The 15,886-nt window shown below is 38.9% G+C and overlaps 1 protein-coding gene across 4 annotated transcripts in view; it reads left to right on the top strand.

The window, feature by feature from the left end:
• The window catches only part of ptprsa (protein tyrosine phosphatase receptor type Sa), a 255,817-nt gene that overhangs the window by 213,411 nt on the left and 26,520 nt on the right, over nt 1–15,886 (top strand). For all 4 annotated transcript variants that reach the window (XM_055221435.1, XM_033965526.2, XM_055221436.1 and 1 more), the window contains 5 exons: nt 1,661–1,784; nt 7,649–7,824; nt 11,123–11,242; nt 12,633–12,787; nt 13,960–14,245. In XM_055221435.1, coding sequence (XP_055077410.1) covers nt 1,661–1,784; nt 7,649–7,824; nt 11,123–11,242; nt 12,633–12,787; nt 13,960–14,245 — 861 coding nt within the window. The remainder of the gene's footprint in view (nt 1–1,660; nt 1,785–7,648; nt 7,825–11,122; nt 11,243–12,632; nt 12,788–13,959; nt 14,246–15,886) is intronic.

Below are 15,886 nucleotides of genomic sequence, written 5' to 3'. Positions count from 1 at the left end.
TTTTTTTTTAACACTTTTTCTATTCAACAATGTCATTTTTCAACACACAATAGCAGTAGTTTGTTTTATAGTACTATGTGGTTTTATATAGTTTAGTTTTGATACTTCCATATTAAGTACTGATACCTGCACAAATATGTATGTAATTAACTTTAGCTATTGATATATGAAGTATCTAGGTATTGATATTATGGACAACTCTGGTACTACCCTCTGCAGACATTTTGATTAAAACCATAGACTGAATATATAAATGGACATAGCTAACCCGCTAGCTGCCGCGTTCCGAACAGGAAGTGAGCATGGGCGCGCTTCCGGCTCCATTGACTCTGGCTCCAATTTGCTTTACATTGGAAAACTGTCCCGCTCTACATGGTCCTGATATTTTAATTTCGTTATTGTGTCCGTAAATCAAGATATGAACATTAATAACAGCCAAATAAAGCGCCTTTTTTCCCTGAGGTTGCTCCCGCTTGTATTAGCAACAGGTTTGATTGACTAAGCGCCCAGTCCCTGTGGGTGGAAAGGAGCGTTACCTTCAACAGCTTCGCTCCGGATTGGCTCTTTGGTTGCTACGTTTCCCATGATCAGAATTCCTAATATCCAACTTGGCTCCAAATTCCCCTATAACCGCTAGCCTCGATGAGCTTCATTTAACTGGAACCAAACGCTGTGGATGACGTCACACTCCCTTAGTCAATTTCTTTATACAGTCTATGATTAAAACGCGAGTTGGAACAAACGAACAAATCAATAGAATCCAACAGCTGACATAATAGCCTTTGAAATATCCTCATTGATTATATAGATCAGTTTAAAGCGTACGGTATTTATTGAACAATGGCCCATTATACCTACCATTTTATTGTTTTGACCCAAATTCCATTTCAAAGTAAGCTACATAAAAAGCAACCCCAAAAGCAGTAGCGTAGTTTCACCGAGCTGCAGAGAGTGCTGCAAACATCAGAGACAGATAGAGATGAGATAGTGAGGAAGAAATAAGGACATGGCTGCCTTTGAAAAGGAGATGATCCAGAGATCCAGATAAGAAAAACAAGCGCACCAAAACAGGAGAGAGAGGGAGAGGAGGAGCGCTTGTGCAGAGGGGGAATAGATGGAGGCTAAAACGCAGAGAAAAGCCTGATTGTTGTAATGATTAGATGCAAATTGTCTACTCGGGTTTCCAGTTGGACTTCATCTAACTCTAATGTCCTCTATCCAAGCTGCCCTCTCCCTCACCGACGCCCAATGCAAATGCCCTCACAGTCCGAGTCCGCTAGCCGCCTACGAGCTAACAATGAATGGTAATGGAATAGTAAATAAACCTGACAAGGCATCTGAATATTTATATGTAATCCTTAGAATGTAAAAGGGGGGCTGCGGTGAGAGCGTGTTCGTTTCTCTACGCTCCAGGCAAAGAAAACTGCCACCTCCATCAATATTGTTCTGAGCCATTATGCATTAGCTACACTGTATTATTGATCCTGATATAGCTGTTGCATGAGTTTAATCTCAGCAGTGCACAAATTTCTCTTTTGTATTTTTCTTAATGGGGAAATGACTTTTGATAATATGTTTTGTTTTGAGCGGCCATTACTGATTCTTTCATTTCTTCTTCCGCTTTCTCTCTTTTTTTTTTGTTTTGTTTATCCCTCGTCAGTCTATCGATCCAGGCCAGCAGTTCACCTGGGAGCATTCCAACCTGGAAGTGAACAAGCCGAAGAATCGTTACGCAAACGTCATCGCCTATGACCATTCACGCGTCATCCTGGCTCCCATTGAAGGTAAGGCATTCTTATCTGCGCCCGGCTGAACCTCTCCCTAGAGATAAATGTTGGTATCTGAAGCTGCTTCTGTCAAATAGAAAAGCTTTACAGTACAGCTATGTGGCATTTTATGTAGTTAGAGCTGTCACGATACTGTAATTTCAAACTCCAATTAAATACCAAGGATAAGGTTTGATACACACAAGGGTATTTTTAGACAATACAATGCTGTTTTCTACACTATAATAGCTGTCTCTGTAGTATCGACGTTTGGTCTAATACTATTTCTGATACTGATCAAGAACATTAATATTCAGGAAAAGTTAAGCTGTGTCCTTTATATGATTATTTTTCAGTAGCAATACTTGCATCTCGTTTTTATACTAATTTTAGTATCAGTTAGAGTCTGTACCTCAGTTTTTGTATATCTATTGGTCAATAAGTTGTGTTTGTGTAATAAATAATTAGATACCACATACAGAGCTTTTGGGAGATTGTTAGTAGTAGTAAGTGTAGTGTGTTTTGTAAGTTAAACAAAGTATACTACTTGTACTACTGCTCTGTTCCTACATTATTTTAAAATGTATTCGAGGACATGTAAAAATAAAATTTCTTTTTGAAAATAGTACAAACAAGTTGCAGAGAGCTGAGTTATCACATCTGCAACGTAGTTTGAAAGTTGAATTATTAGAATCTAAGACGATGAAACTGTTAAAGTGAGCAGCAGGCGTAATAGTGAGTGGTGTGTCTGACTCATTGCACCATAACGCACAAAAAGAATAAAATATACACTAAGTGGGGTTCAGATGCAGTTCACTGCAGCTGTTCTCAGTGACTAGTGGATCTGCGCATTGATCAAAACACTGTGTAGGACTGGCCTGAGTCATGTATAGTTAGAGGTAGAAGGAAAACTCCCATAGTGCACAGAAGCAAAAATACAGCATGAAAATGAGATGAGATGAAGTGGACAAAGTAGAGGTTACTGTTAATACTACTACTACTTCTATTACTGTTACTGCTGCTACAACTACTACTATTACTATTACTATTACTGCTGCTACTACAACTACTACTACTATTCCCTTTACTATTACCATTACTATTGCTATTACTGCTACTGCTACTATTACAACTATTACTTCTACTATTACTGCTACTACTATTACTATTACTATTATTACTATTACTATTCATGCTGCTATTACTACTACTACTTCTATTACTACTACTATTACTGCTGCTACTACTACTACTACTACCGCTACTACTTCTACTGTTACTGCTGCTAGTACTGCTACAACTACTACTACTACTACAATTTTGAATCTCCTTCCTAACTATAATAGTAAAAATAATACAGTTGGAGTATTCACACTTCACCTGGTTTAGTTCTAGCCCAGTCCAGGTTTAGTTGTAGATTTTGATGTGGTGTCAAAGTTTAAACACAGTCTTAGATGAACAAGTCAAAACTTCTTACTCTTAACAATGTAGTTTAAATAACACCAAATCAAAATCAGTAAACTGCAAATAGAAATTACTATCTTCATCTAACAGTATCCTGTGAGTCTTTATATAGCTGCAGTACTGTGAAAAAAGTAGAAGTGGAAATAGTAGTAGCAGCAGCAGTAGTAGTAGTAAGGTATATTTGCCTTTTTTAAGAGTATATAATTTATAATTCTTATTTATTTATAAAATAACAGAAGAGAAACTTGACATTTCATAGTCAAAACAGAGTAGATATTTCAGTACTTTTGTGTGAGATTTGACCTGAAGCCACGACATAGACACGTAATAGATAATAGACACGTTTCAGCACATTTCTTGGTGAGTAGGCCTGTGACTATGAATACTATATCTACTTATCACTCAATATATATAAAAGCTGGAACAATATATTTTGGGGCTTGATATTTGTTGTGCGTACATTTCTTGTCTGTTGCGGCTCAGTCCTTTTAAAGATACTGTCTATTTAAAAATGGTTTACTGGGATTATCCTGTTTTTGTTATTGTATCAGTGGCTTGAGGTAGTTTCAGTATTATCGTTTATCAAAGTATTTATCTGTACCAATGCTACAATACTACAAAATGTGTTATGTGACAGACCTTGGTGAGTATAAGTATTATCCCATTATTATTATGAAGTATTAAGTCATATTTTTTCAGTGTTTCACATAATATTGTAGTTTACTAGAGGCAACCTTGCTCTTAGACGTAGTAGTAGCAGTAGTAGTAGTAGTAGTAGTAGTAGTAGTAGTAAGGTATATTCAGCTTCTGCACCATCCCAGTTGTCTCATCAAAACTAGCACTCGTCCTTAACTGTACTAAATATCCTACATTCACGAATCTCTCCCAGTCTCTCCTAAATCCCCAGTGACACAGAGAGCAGTCAGCCTTCAGCAATGACATTGTTCTGGCACCACCGCTCCACATACAACTCCCGATTCCCAACTCCTCTCCTCTCTCCCCTCCACCGAGTGCCTCCACCAGATTCTCACAAAAGTCAGACCAATTTGAGAGCGCAACAACACGTTTAACCAAATTATCCTTAGGAGAAGAAGGAAAACGCAACCTCGTCCATAAATACATAAATTAATCAAGTCTGAAATTTGTATTTTACACTGCAGTGATTTTGCCATTAGTCGCAGCAGTAGAACAATCCATGCACCTCGCCATCCTCTGTTCACTTAGCTATGACTAAGGCACCTCAGTTGGATTGCGAGACGTGGTATCAGTTTTAATTACATTTGCCCCCCGTTTTCTCTCTTTTCCTCCTTATTTCCATTTTAGCGTGTAGGGGAACAGAAAAAATAATTAAAGCTATCTCATTTTGCCTCTCCACCTTGCTTGTTGTCCTCTATGCATCTTCCCCTCTCTCTTAAATTAGCCCAGTCAAGTGTTTCATTGTCTGTCGCTGGAGTGAGGAAGTGCCAGTCATGGAGGGACGTGCCTGGTGAGTGCAGATGAAGCTCAGGCAGGAGTCCTTGACAGAGGAGGGAGGGTTACTGAAGTTTGGGTAAATGAAGACGGCTGATGTAGCGCCTTATCGCTGTCAGATGTTTGCTGTTAGACACACCATTATTGCACATTATCTTGTTTACAAAGACGACATTAGCGCGTTTTAAAGAGGCTTTGTCAGAAACAACTTTTGTACCAGTACACTTTTTGGAGAGTTTAAGCTGAACAGAAGCTGATAGAATGCAAAATTTAACAAACAAGTGCGTAAATATGTTTGCGCCAGTTGTTAAAAGTCCAGTATTACACGAAAGAGATTCTTGAAAGCGAAAAAGTCTATGTTACTTCATCGAAAACATACCCAGAGTTGTGCTTTGTTTCATTCACACATGTTGGAGTAACTCTGCATTGACATCTCCAAAGCTCAAAATGCTCTGTTCCACCTTGTGATGTCATGAGGTGGTAGTTTTCAAGTTAACAGCGACTTTTTACTTTTAGTTAAGTAGAGATCTGCAATTCCAGGGCTGAAATCATCCAAATAGTTCTAGTGAAGATGTATGGAGTTTAGAAGCACAGTGGAGCACTTCCTGTATTACCGCATGACATCACAAGGTGGAACGGAGTGTAACTATGCATGGTATGTGTGTTAAACTTGTGTGAATGAAACAAAACACAACTCCAGGTCTGTTTATGATGAGGAAACAGATCAGAAAATAGCGTAACATGGGCCGTTTAAAGTACTACATTAGAGTTGTGCAATATAATGTGGTTGCAAAATGAAAAAAGCCTTAAGAGCATATCATTTATAATCTGTATTTATTTATAAAAGAACAGAGCAGAAACTTGACATTTCATAGTCAAAACAGAGTAGATATTTCTGTACTTTTGTGTGGGATTTGACCTGCAGCCACAACATTAATAGACACGTTTTAGCACATTTTTCGGTGAGTAGGCCTGTGTCTATAAATACCATATCCACTTATCACTCAATATATGAAAGCCGGAACAATATATTTTGGGGTGCGGTATTTGTTGTGTGTACATTTCTTTGTAAAAGTTAGAAGATTTGGGACTTCTGTTATTTATCTGTTGCAACTCAGTCCTTTTACAGATACTATTTAAAAATGGTTTACTGGGATTATCCTGCTTTTGTTATTGTATCAGTGGCTTAAAGTAGTTTCAATATTATCGTTTATCAAAGTATTTATCTGTACTAATACATCACGCTCCAAAATGTGCAATGTGACAGACCTTTTTGGTGAGTCTAAGTATTATCTCATTGTTATTATTAAGTATTACATCATATTTTTTGCCAGTTTTTGTTTATCTCTATTTCACATAATGTTGTAGTTTACTAGATGCAACCTAAACAAACGCTAGAAACCATTCCCTCTTCGGTCTTATTTGGTTCCTCATTGTCCCGACCTCACCTCCAAATCCCCGTTGACTGACCGGATCTCAAAATTCCTAGTGGGATCATTGCTGTGTGGTAATACCAGTCGTCCTGCTTTGTAGCTTCGAGTGTTCGCTTTTTTGTCCTAGCACTAGATTAAAGCGTGATGACAGTTTGGGACCACATGATGGGAATAAAAGCTTGTATTCTTTTGATCACCAGCGAGCCAAAAGATATCCTTACAAGTAACTACACATTTCGGCTTTTGCAAGTGCATTAGACACATTAAAGAACACCAAAAAGTGCTTTGATAGCTACACACAATCCAATTTCTCGTACACATTTGTCTATCCAAAAAGCAAAGGGGTTCCTGTCTGTATATCCAGTTTGTAACAGAGGCGTGTGGTGGAGGTGAACGGCAGCGGCAGTGGGACAGTAGACACCGCCGGTTGAGGTTGATTTACTCCTCCGTGTCCCCCCCCCCCCCCCCCCCCCCGGTCGGTGAGCTCTCCTCAGCCGTGGAGCTAAATCAGATACAGCTGCTGTGCCAAATCGACAAGGAACCAAGGCCCACGGAGCAGTAGGAACATGATAGAACTGCACCAAAAGAATGATGTGATAGGGAACAAATTGGATCATTAAACTGTGGGGATTCACGATGGTTTGGTGACGATCCAAAAGTGAGCAGAGTTGGTTTATTAAATCAGGAAGTTATGAGAAAGATGTTTGTAAAGACCAAAAATGCTGCAACAATAACTTTTCCATCATGTAAAAGAAGTTTAATCATACCAGTTTGGGTTTAAATGCTTGCAGACACACACATTCACTTGCTTTTTTTTTTTTTTTTGACATTTTCGCAATTTCAAGGCATTTTAAGTATAATTTCAAGTCAAATGTATTTATAAAGCACATTTAACCCAACCACAGCTGCCCACAGTGCTGCACAAAGGTCATATAAAGTGCCATTTTATAAAACAAGACATGTAAAAACCCAAAAGAACAAGTGTCCCACACTGCTCGTGGTAAAAGCCAGTGCAAAAAAATGAGTTTTCAACAAAAATTTAAAAATATTTAAAGATTGGGCTGTTCTAATACGCTTCTTTTTGGTTTAAGTCCAGGTTTCAGCATGGTAGTTTTACTATATCAGAGGCCAGGGCGTTTTATCACACCATTTTATTTTTGTGCTTTCGGTAACATATATCGTAAATTGTAACTGTAGTATCCCTATTTCACTTTCTAGCAAATAGTCTGTAGTTAAACCGTCACACTACAATCTCACTTTGGCCTAACCTCTCTGGGCAGTCTTAGTTTTAACAAATTTCCCATTGCCAATTTTCACCCGTTTTAACAGAAAATGGTGTGAAAAATAATCTTCAGTCTTGAATTTTTACACCTCCCTTGATTGGAGATCAGTGTAAGTGTGTGAATAGTGGGAATTGTTAAAGCCGTTGACGCCAAACAGAATGCTGTCAATTTACCAAGATGTGTTTGAAAAAAAAAAAAACATAAACTCTAACCTTTGCTTTTTGCTCACCAGGGATCACAGGCAGCGATTACATCAACGCCAACTACATCGACGGCTACAGAAAGCAGAACGCCTACATCGCCACCCAGGGTCCTCTGCCCGAGACTTTTGGTGACTTCTGGAGAATGGTGTGGGAACAGAGGGCTGCCACTGTGGTTATGATGACCAGACTGGAGGAGAAGTCACGGGTAGGTGGCATCACGCTACAGCACTGCTCACGATACAAACTGTGTTGCTGTTAGGCTGTAAATCAGTGGTAGAATTCAACAAGAGGCGCGATTCATAAAAATAAGTAGTCAAATCAGTTTAAACGAAGACAATTGTAGCTCCTCAATGACAACACTGCACATGGTGAAAACTACGTGACAAATAAAACAGTACAATTAAACACCTCATCTTGGGTTTGCTAACACACAAGTGAGGAATAAAATTAGTCGCTGCCTGTCTTTTCGGAGGTCTTTAGGCAAAGGGTGCATCAATTTGTGTATTTTCTCCTGCACACATTAGAGCAACATAATTTTGCAGTTACAATAATTACACATGTTATAATCTTTTATAATAAAGATACCTTGTGCAGCTGGTTAGCTAGTTTTTGTAAGCTGTCAAAAGCAGAGAGGCACTCGCTCTAAAAGTCTTTGAACGTGTGAGGACATGTGATTTACCTGTGGCCTGGTATTCTCTCTCAAGTTCTTATTAAATCTCGTGGCAAAAGTGGTGCCAAACCAAAAGAAATAACTGCTGTATAACTGTGTAACTGCAAAATAAAGATATATTTTTACCCATATGAATTATAATCATTTTCAGCTAAAATATTTTGCTTATCAATGTTTTTTATGTCATCTACGCATGTGTGAGTAACCTAGCACTCTCTCTTAGGCTCTATTCGAACCCTCTTTACGGTTAGCTGTAAGATTCTGTTCATTGCTCTGCCCCCAAGCTTGTGTCAGTCTTGCTTCTGCACTGTAATTTTCCATAAATATACAAAGAATTATGCAAAAAATGCGCTACAACTTCACAAACCTGATGTGATGTGTAATAGTTAGCAAAGTCATTAGCAAAGTATATGCAGATTGACACTCTGAAGGGGGGGAGACTTAGAGCGGAGAGCAAAGGGAGAGGAAACTTGGAGCATCAAAAACGAAAGAGAAACTTATTTATATACATGTTAATTAATAAAAGGAAACATGGTGGTCTGACTAGATTACGTGCTAGCAATACCCCATAAAAGTGTAACACCCCCTCTTTAATATTTATTGACCATGTATCAGACAAATATAGGTTATCGATGATGTATTAATGATGAGATGAACATTCCTAATCTTTAAAAACGATACTTTTCCACATTACCCACCATTGTCTTGCTGAACACTAATCTGAATTCTTTTTTAATATTTTGCTATTTAAGACCCTGAATCCTCTGGGAGAGTGTTCACAGACCTGCTGGTGTTTTTCTGTCTTTATTTGCTAAGGAAATGACAATCTGTTGCACATTCCCTGCAGAGCTTGAAGCATGGTGAGGTACTCAAAGTGCACGAGTAGGCTCAACTTCATGAAAAATAAAAATAAAACAATATGTTATAGACTGAAATACCCGTGACCAGTGTCTCCCACATCCATCTGTTGAGTAGAAAAGGTATTTTATTTCAAGTAAAGATAAAAAAAAACCCATCTTACTCCACTTGTACAGATTTAAACTAGAGGTGGGTGATATGCCAAAAAATACCAGATCACAATTTCAGATTTATCACAATTCATGTTTTCTTATAAGATAGCTTTAGTTACGTCTTAAATAATTCATAAAAGATACTGTTTCTGTAAGTTTACTCTTCGTTGTGATTGGTTAAATCGACTTTACACTCACTTATAGCATGAAAGATGCTAAACAATAGGAGGAGTGGGTGGTGGAAAGTGTCTGTAGCTGGATTAAACAAAAAAGCAGAGACTCACGATATGACGATTGCACCAAAATAGCATATTGTCACAGATTGGATTCAGTTTTTTGTCAATATATTGCCCATCCCTGGTTTAAACATCTATAGCTCTAATGCAAACATCTACAGCTGGTAACGGATCAAACTAGTAACGAGTGACGAACATTTTGTGACCTAATTTCAATGCAAAAAAAGTATTTCTACAAGACTTTCACACCCACTTTGCCAAACCAAATATTGCCTCACTTTCCATATTGAGCTTGTTGAAGTGTCAAAAGCCAAGTCTCCTTCTGTCAAAGCCAACGTGTGTCAACATCAGACTCATTCACCCGGGTTGTCTCCGCTCGTCTCCCTCCGCCCTCTGACGCCGCGCCCGATTGTTTACCTATCCCGTCTCGTGGCATGCGCGTTCCCCGCTGTCAAACGCCATCAGGATTAACGCGCAGCTGAACGTGAGTGTCAGCCCGAGCAGGAAATGGGAGCGGTAGCCGGTAGAGAGGCGCGTCTTCTTCACTTGCTGTCACATCTCATCACATGTCCACCCGGCCGTCACTGCCCGTATAGACTGAGGCTTTATTAGGTGCGCTGACAGCGGTAAGGGAAAGACAGGCAAAAGCAGGTGTTGTCTCTCAGATGTAGAACTGTACGGCTCGCTGTGAGGAGGAAGCGCTCGCATGCTTAGAATAAGATATTCATTCAAGATAGAGCTACACCCACTCTATGAATCACATTAATATTGCAGGCTGTAAGAGCATTAGGAAACTGGTGAGGTAGTATCCTGGTGACGCCTGTAAACTGGATATTGCAATATCTAATCACCCTGGTTTTTACCGTCCTTAACAGCAGGACTTCAACTGCCTCTGGGGGTGTTTTTCTATCTTATCAAGTATGAGCTTAACTGCAAGTCACCTCCTGATTTACATGTAGGATAGATCAGAGGTGGAATGTCACATAAAAGTAAAAAGCTACTGTAATTAAGTATACATTTTAGGTAACTGTACTTTACTTGAGTACATTTTTAAGTTGATACTTTTTACTTTTACTTCATTACATCTGAGTGCAGGTATCTGTTCTTTCTACTCCACTACATTGGAAGTATTTTTTTTATTATTGTTTGAGACCTGCTGAAAAGGCTGAGGGTTTATTTTTAACACATTCATAATTTGAGCAAACTAAAATATACAGACAAAAACAGCTAAGGAAAAAATGATCGCTTCAGTTGTTTCTGTTGAGATAAAATTCAGCACAAATCTTTATCAAAATTACTACATCTGCAGCTTTATTATTATTATCTCAAAATGTGCAAGAAATACTTTTTATTCTTTAAGCACATTTTTAAACAGGTACTTCAATATTATTATATTAAGTAGATTTTTCAATGTGATACTTTTACTTGAGTATTTTTTGATCTGGTATCTCTACTTCTTCCACCTCTGGGATAGGTCACCCATCACAAAATAATTCACTGGTAGAAAATGATGATAAAATCAATGTCTTACATTTTTATAACCATATTGAGGAAATTTAAAATAATGATCTTTTTCTTTTCTTGCAGATTAAATGTGACCAGTACTGGCCTAGCAGGGGCACGGAAACCTACGGAATGACACAAGTGACATTATTGGATACGATAGAATTGGCCACTTTCTGCGTTCGCACTTTCTCCTTGCACAAGGTAAGACACATCTACACATGCTGCCTTAAATCTATGTTATGTGTGATGGGGTATAGTGGCTTTTTACACATAATGGAGATATATTTCAGACATTTTCTGTATCCTGTCTGTGTGGAATAATACTGTACTCGGACAACCCCTCTTAGCCACTGTCCTTGTCATCTCTGTCTTTTACCTTGTTCAGCTTGTTCTCCCCCTCCTCAATAGATCATCTGTTTATGTGCGCCTGCCAAATTGGAGCACTTAGGTAAAGTGAGCAGAAAAGAAACTCAATATACATAATTGGCAGACTGCTCCTAGCCTTCTGTGGCCGTACACACACAGTCACACAACAACACACAACAGCAAAGACACTGACTTTGGAATACAAATATTGTCGAGCTTTGCATAAGTACAGTTTACTGAAGTACCATGGCTTTCTACAAGGTCAACACAGTGATAAGATACATATGCATGTATGACATCATCAAGGCACATACATGCCAAACATTTAACGCACAACTTCATACCTTCTGTTTGACTTTCCTCCACTACCAGAATGCCATCCCTGTATATCCATCTATTCACCTTCACTAGGCTGTTGATTCCAGCTGACCTGTTTTCAATGTACATCTCCAGCACAAACACACAGTGCATTTGCAAAGCAGCAGCCATGATATGCCTCTATATTATGCATGTGTGCTGTGCAGTCAGGCACAGTGTTCCACTTCTAAATCCTCCACAAATTTAAGAAGAAAACAGCACCACCCAAGCACCAATTACAAACCAAGCTCTACCTTAACTCTGAAACAGGGATGTCAGAAATAAAGGAAAATAGGATCTAGGTCAGTTTGCTCTTAATTACCACACTCATTTATTCAGAAAAGAGAAAAATCCTTCTGCCCGAGCAGCAGAAGCACTGCATTGAAATGCAAACAGTACCTCCATTAGAGGATCTTCTGAGGCGAGAGAGGACGACCGAAAGATGCAAGAGATTTTTCTTTCTTATCCTCCTCCCTGGATCCACTTGTATCTTTGATACATCAAGAGTTGAGTTGGAGACGAGGCTGACAGACCGCTGTGTAATGTGGGTGTTGCATGTATCTGGAGAGTATCTGAGCTGCAGGAACGTTACAGCTCTGACATATAAGTGCCAGCACACTATAGAGTTGAATTTTTTGACATTTTGAATAACCATCTGCAAATATACCGTTAAAATAAAATTATATAATTTATCTCTGTTGTAAATATATTCTATTTAGTTTTAAATCTGTTTATTATGAATGTCAAACTGTTTATAGAGTTCACTTTTGCACAGCCCTTCAACCCCTAATTTGAACATAACTGCTGTTGGAATACACTTACCAACTCCAAAAATACATAATGACCAAGAGTTTATTTTTTTTTCCAGAATGGTTCAAGTGAAAAGCGCGAGGTGAGGCAGTTCCAGTTCACAGCATGGCCTGACCATGGCGTGCCCGAGTATCCCACCCCGTTCCTGGCCTTCCTCCGTAGGGTGAAGACCTGCAACCCCCCTGACGCCGGTCCCATCATTGCGCACTGCAGGTCGGCCTTTGCTTCCACTTCATTACCCAACAGGAGTTTTTTTTTTAACAATGCTAATGTGTTTATGGCTATAAGTAGGACAGCTCCCAGGCTTTGAGGGCTTTTACTCTGCACCGCTGTGATTTAGCCCGACTTAAGGGTAAACATGAAGGCTAACCTACACTTCAAAGAGTGGCCTTTCCTCTCCAAGTGTTTGTGTGAGCACGGCCATGAGGAGAATTGCTTCCACGCATTATGTAACTCACATTATTCCAACACATGCTTCTATTCTTCCAGACATCCTTTTCTTTTCTTCGTCATCTTTTTCTTCAAGGCATATTTTTGCCTTTCGACTTTCATTGTCAAAAGGCTCTCAGTAATCCCCTTCTATCTTATTTTCACTCGTCCTATTTTTACAAGCAACTTTTCTCAAAGGGCTTATTCAAATTGAAACCTTTCTTTTTTAAAGCACAGCTGCGGTGACTCCAAAACAAAACATGATAACTGTGAAATTTGATAACTTCCTTTCTTCACTGTGTTGTTGTTGTTGTTGCTGTTTGTCCTTGCGATCAGTCTCGCTCCATTTTTAAGAGTGTTGCAGTATTTTTTTTTACTCCAGTTAATTTTTACAAATTATTACAAATTTTATTAATAATGTACCTTATTAACCAAACAGCAATATTTGGTTCTTCTTCTCATAAACACATTTTCATGATGACTATTGATCAGTTGTGAATAACACAGATAGCGGTGGTGCACACAATTACACTATTAGGAAGTGAAAATTTTGTCTTTAAAATGGTAAATGGTTAAATTTTTATATAGCGCTTTTCCACCTTCAAGGCACTCAAAGTACTTTACATCAAACTTTTACTCACCCATTTACACACATTCATAACCAATGTGCGTAGACACAAGGGGAGAGGTAGGTTAAGTGTCTTGCCCAAGGACACACTTACTGCATTGACCTGTGGATCTGGAATCACACCAGCCTGTCGATCAGTGGATCTGACCGCTCAACCAATAATGTTTATGTCGAGAGCGGGATTCAAACCACCAACCGCCAAGATGCTAGTTGAGTTTGACAAATTTCACACCCATATCACACTGCATTGCGAGCTGTATACTAAACCTATGAGATATTACAGTAATGAAATGCTAAACACCTAAATAAAAACGTTTTGTACCCACAGTGCGGGCGTGGGCCGGACAGGCTGCTTCATTGTCATCGACGCCATGTTGGAGCGAATCAAGCACGAGAAGACAGTGGACATTTATGGTCATGTGACACTAATGCGCTCACAGAGGAACTACATGGTGCAGACAGAGGACCAGTACAGCTTCATTCACGACGCGCTGCTGGAGGCTGTGGCCTGTGGGAACACGGAGGTGGCCGCGCGGAGCCTTTACTCCTACATCCAGAAGCTGGCCCAGGTGGAGAGCGGCGAGCACGTCACAGGCATGGAGCTAGAGTTCAAGGTATGTTTCAACACATACATATCCATTTTTATATATTATGGAGGTCATTTTTTACTTTTTTTTTTACTGTTGGCATTCCTATTGACCTTATTCCGCCCCGCCGTGTTTTTCCGTAAATGCAAATCCCGTTCCTTTCAATGGAGAATTTGAGAAAAGTTTCAGCGCTAAAATATGATATAAAGTAGGTTGGTTTGTGTCAAATGTTCAATGGTTATGTGCAACAACAAGTCAACACTGCACCGATTCTCTGGGAAGCTTTAAAACGCCTCTGTAGTCCCTATAGAACCTATTTGCTGTCAAGATCGGCAGCTCCATACAAAATAATACAACCCAAATGACGATGGCGGCGCCCACGGCAACTTCTAGAATAAAGTGAATAATATGCAACAAAAGGCAGTTGTTCTTTTTATTCATAGGTTTCAGAATAGTGAGGTTTGTTTTGGTTAGCTGCATTTTAAACGTTACATTGACCATTTTATGAAGTACCTGCACGCTGTTAACCTGCTGCACTTTGCCTCTGCTCAGGGACTACAGATGAGCCGGTTGCTATATCTGGTCTGTGCGATATATTTTTTGTGCAATGACCCTGTAATAAAATAAATGAAAAAAGAGGTGTACGTGAATGAGAATAGGGGAGCGGAGTGGCCATAGCGATTTACAATTCAAAACTAAATATTATATCTTTGTTTATGTATATCTGAATGGGAAAAATACCTCAAAATTTAGCTTTGAAAAGGAAACCTGAAACCCATGAAACGACATAGACAAGGTTTGTTGCCCCATTATGGAAATTACTTCGACACAGGAGCTCACACCTTACAATATAATTACAAAAATTAAAAAACAAGTAAAAAGTAAAATTGTACATAATTAAAGTGGCAAAAATAGCAAAAAACTATTATTATTTTGTCTGCGTACATTTAAAGATTCACAACAGTCAAAACGTGTAAGCCCTTAAATCAGTTTACGAGTATCTCATTTATAAAGGAAAATCCTAAATCTCTATTTAAGATAAAAGCACTTCCCCTTAAGATGTATTACCTTTCTGCCGCAGGTAAGCCTCAAATAGATTAAAGAAGCTTTATTTACATTAGCACTATTTGTCAGTTCACTCAGGCTGTCCAGGTAATAAGATCACAGAGCAGCACTAGAAACACCCCCTGTTTATTGCTACGAGCCCCACTTCAATCATTTCACACAGAATTTGTATAGTAATTCTGCTTTGAAAGAAAAAAGGAATTATCGAAGCTTTTTGTGATTAGCCATAAAGTTCATTTTTTGAGAATTAGGAATAATATGCTTAAGCTAAGACAGTGAGTTAAATCTAGCGGGCACAAGACAAAGGATTTTACATCGGCCGGAAACATTTTGGATTTATCGTATATACGCTTGCTTATAAAAAATACTGACGAAGCGGTAAGTGAGGAGAATGCAAAATGTTTACATAGATCTCTATTAAAGATCTCAACAATCATCAAGTTCTAAACACACCTTACCGTCGGCGTTCCCGCTCGTATCTGCTGACCTTGGACTGCACAAGCGCTCCCCACTTTGAAAATCATCCGTCATTTTCGCATCGCAATTCATCAACGCAGCCCCCTGCCAAGAAACAATAATGGTGGTGGTGTGTTTTGACCCTTT

Source organism: Periophthalmus magnuspinnatus, chromosome 4 (genome assembly GCF_009829125.3).
Source record: "Periophthalmus magnuspinnatus isolate fPerMag1 chromosome 4, fPerMag1.2.pri, whole genome shotgun sequence".
NCBI lineage: Eukaryota > Metazoa > Chordata > Actinopteri > Gobiiformes > Gobiidae > Periophthalmus > Periophthalmus magnuspinnatus.
Note: the sequence above shows the minus strand (reverse complement) of the source record. Positions and strands in the feature narration are given on the sequence as shown.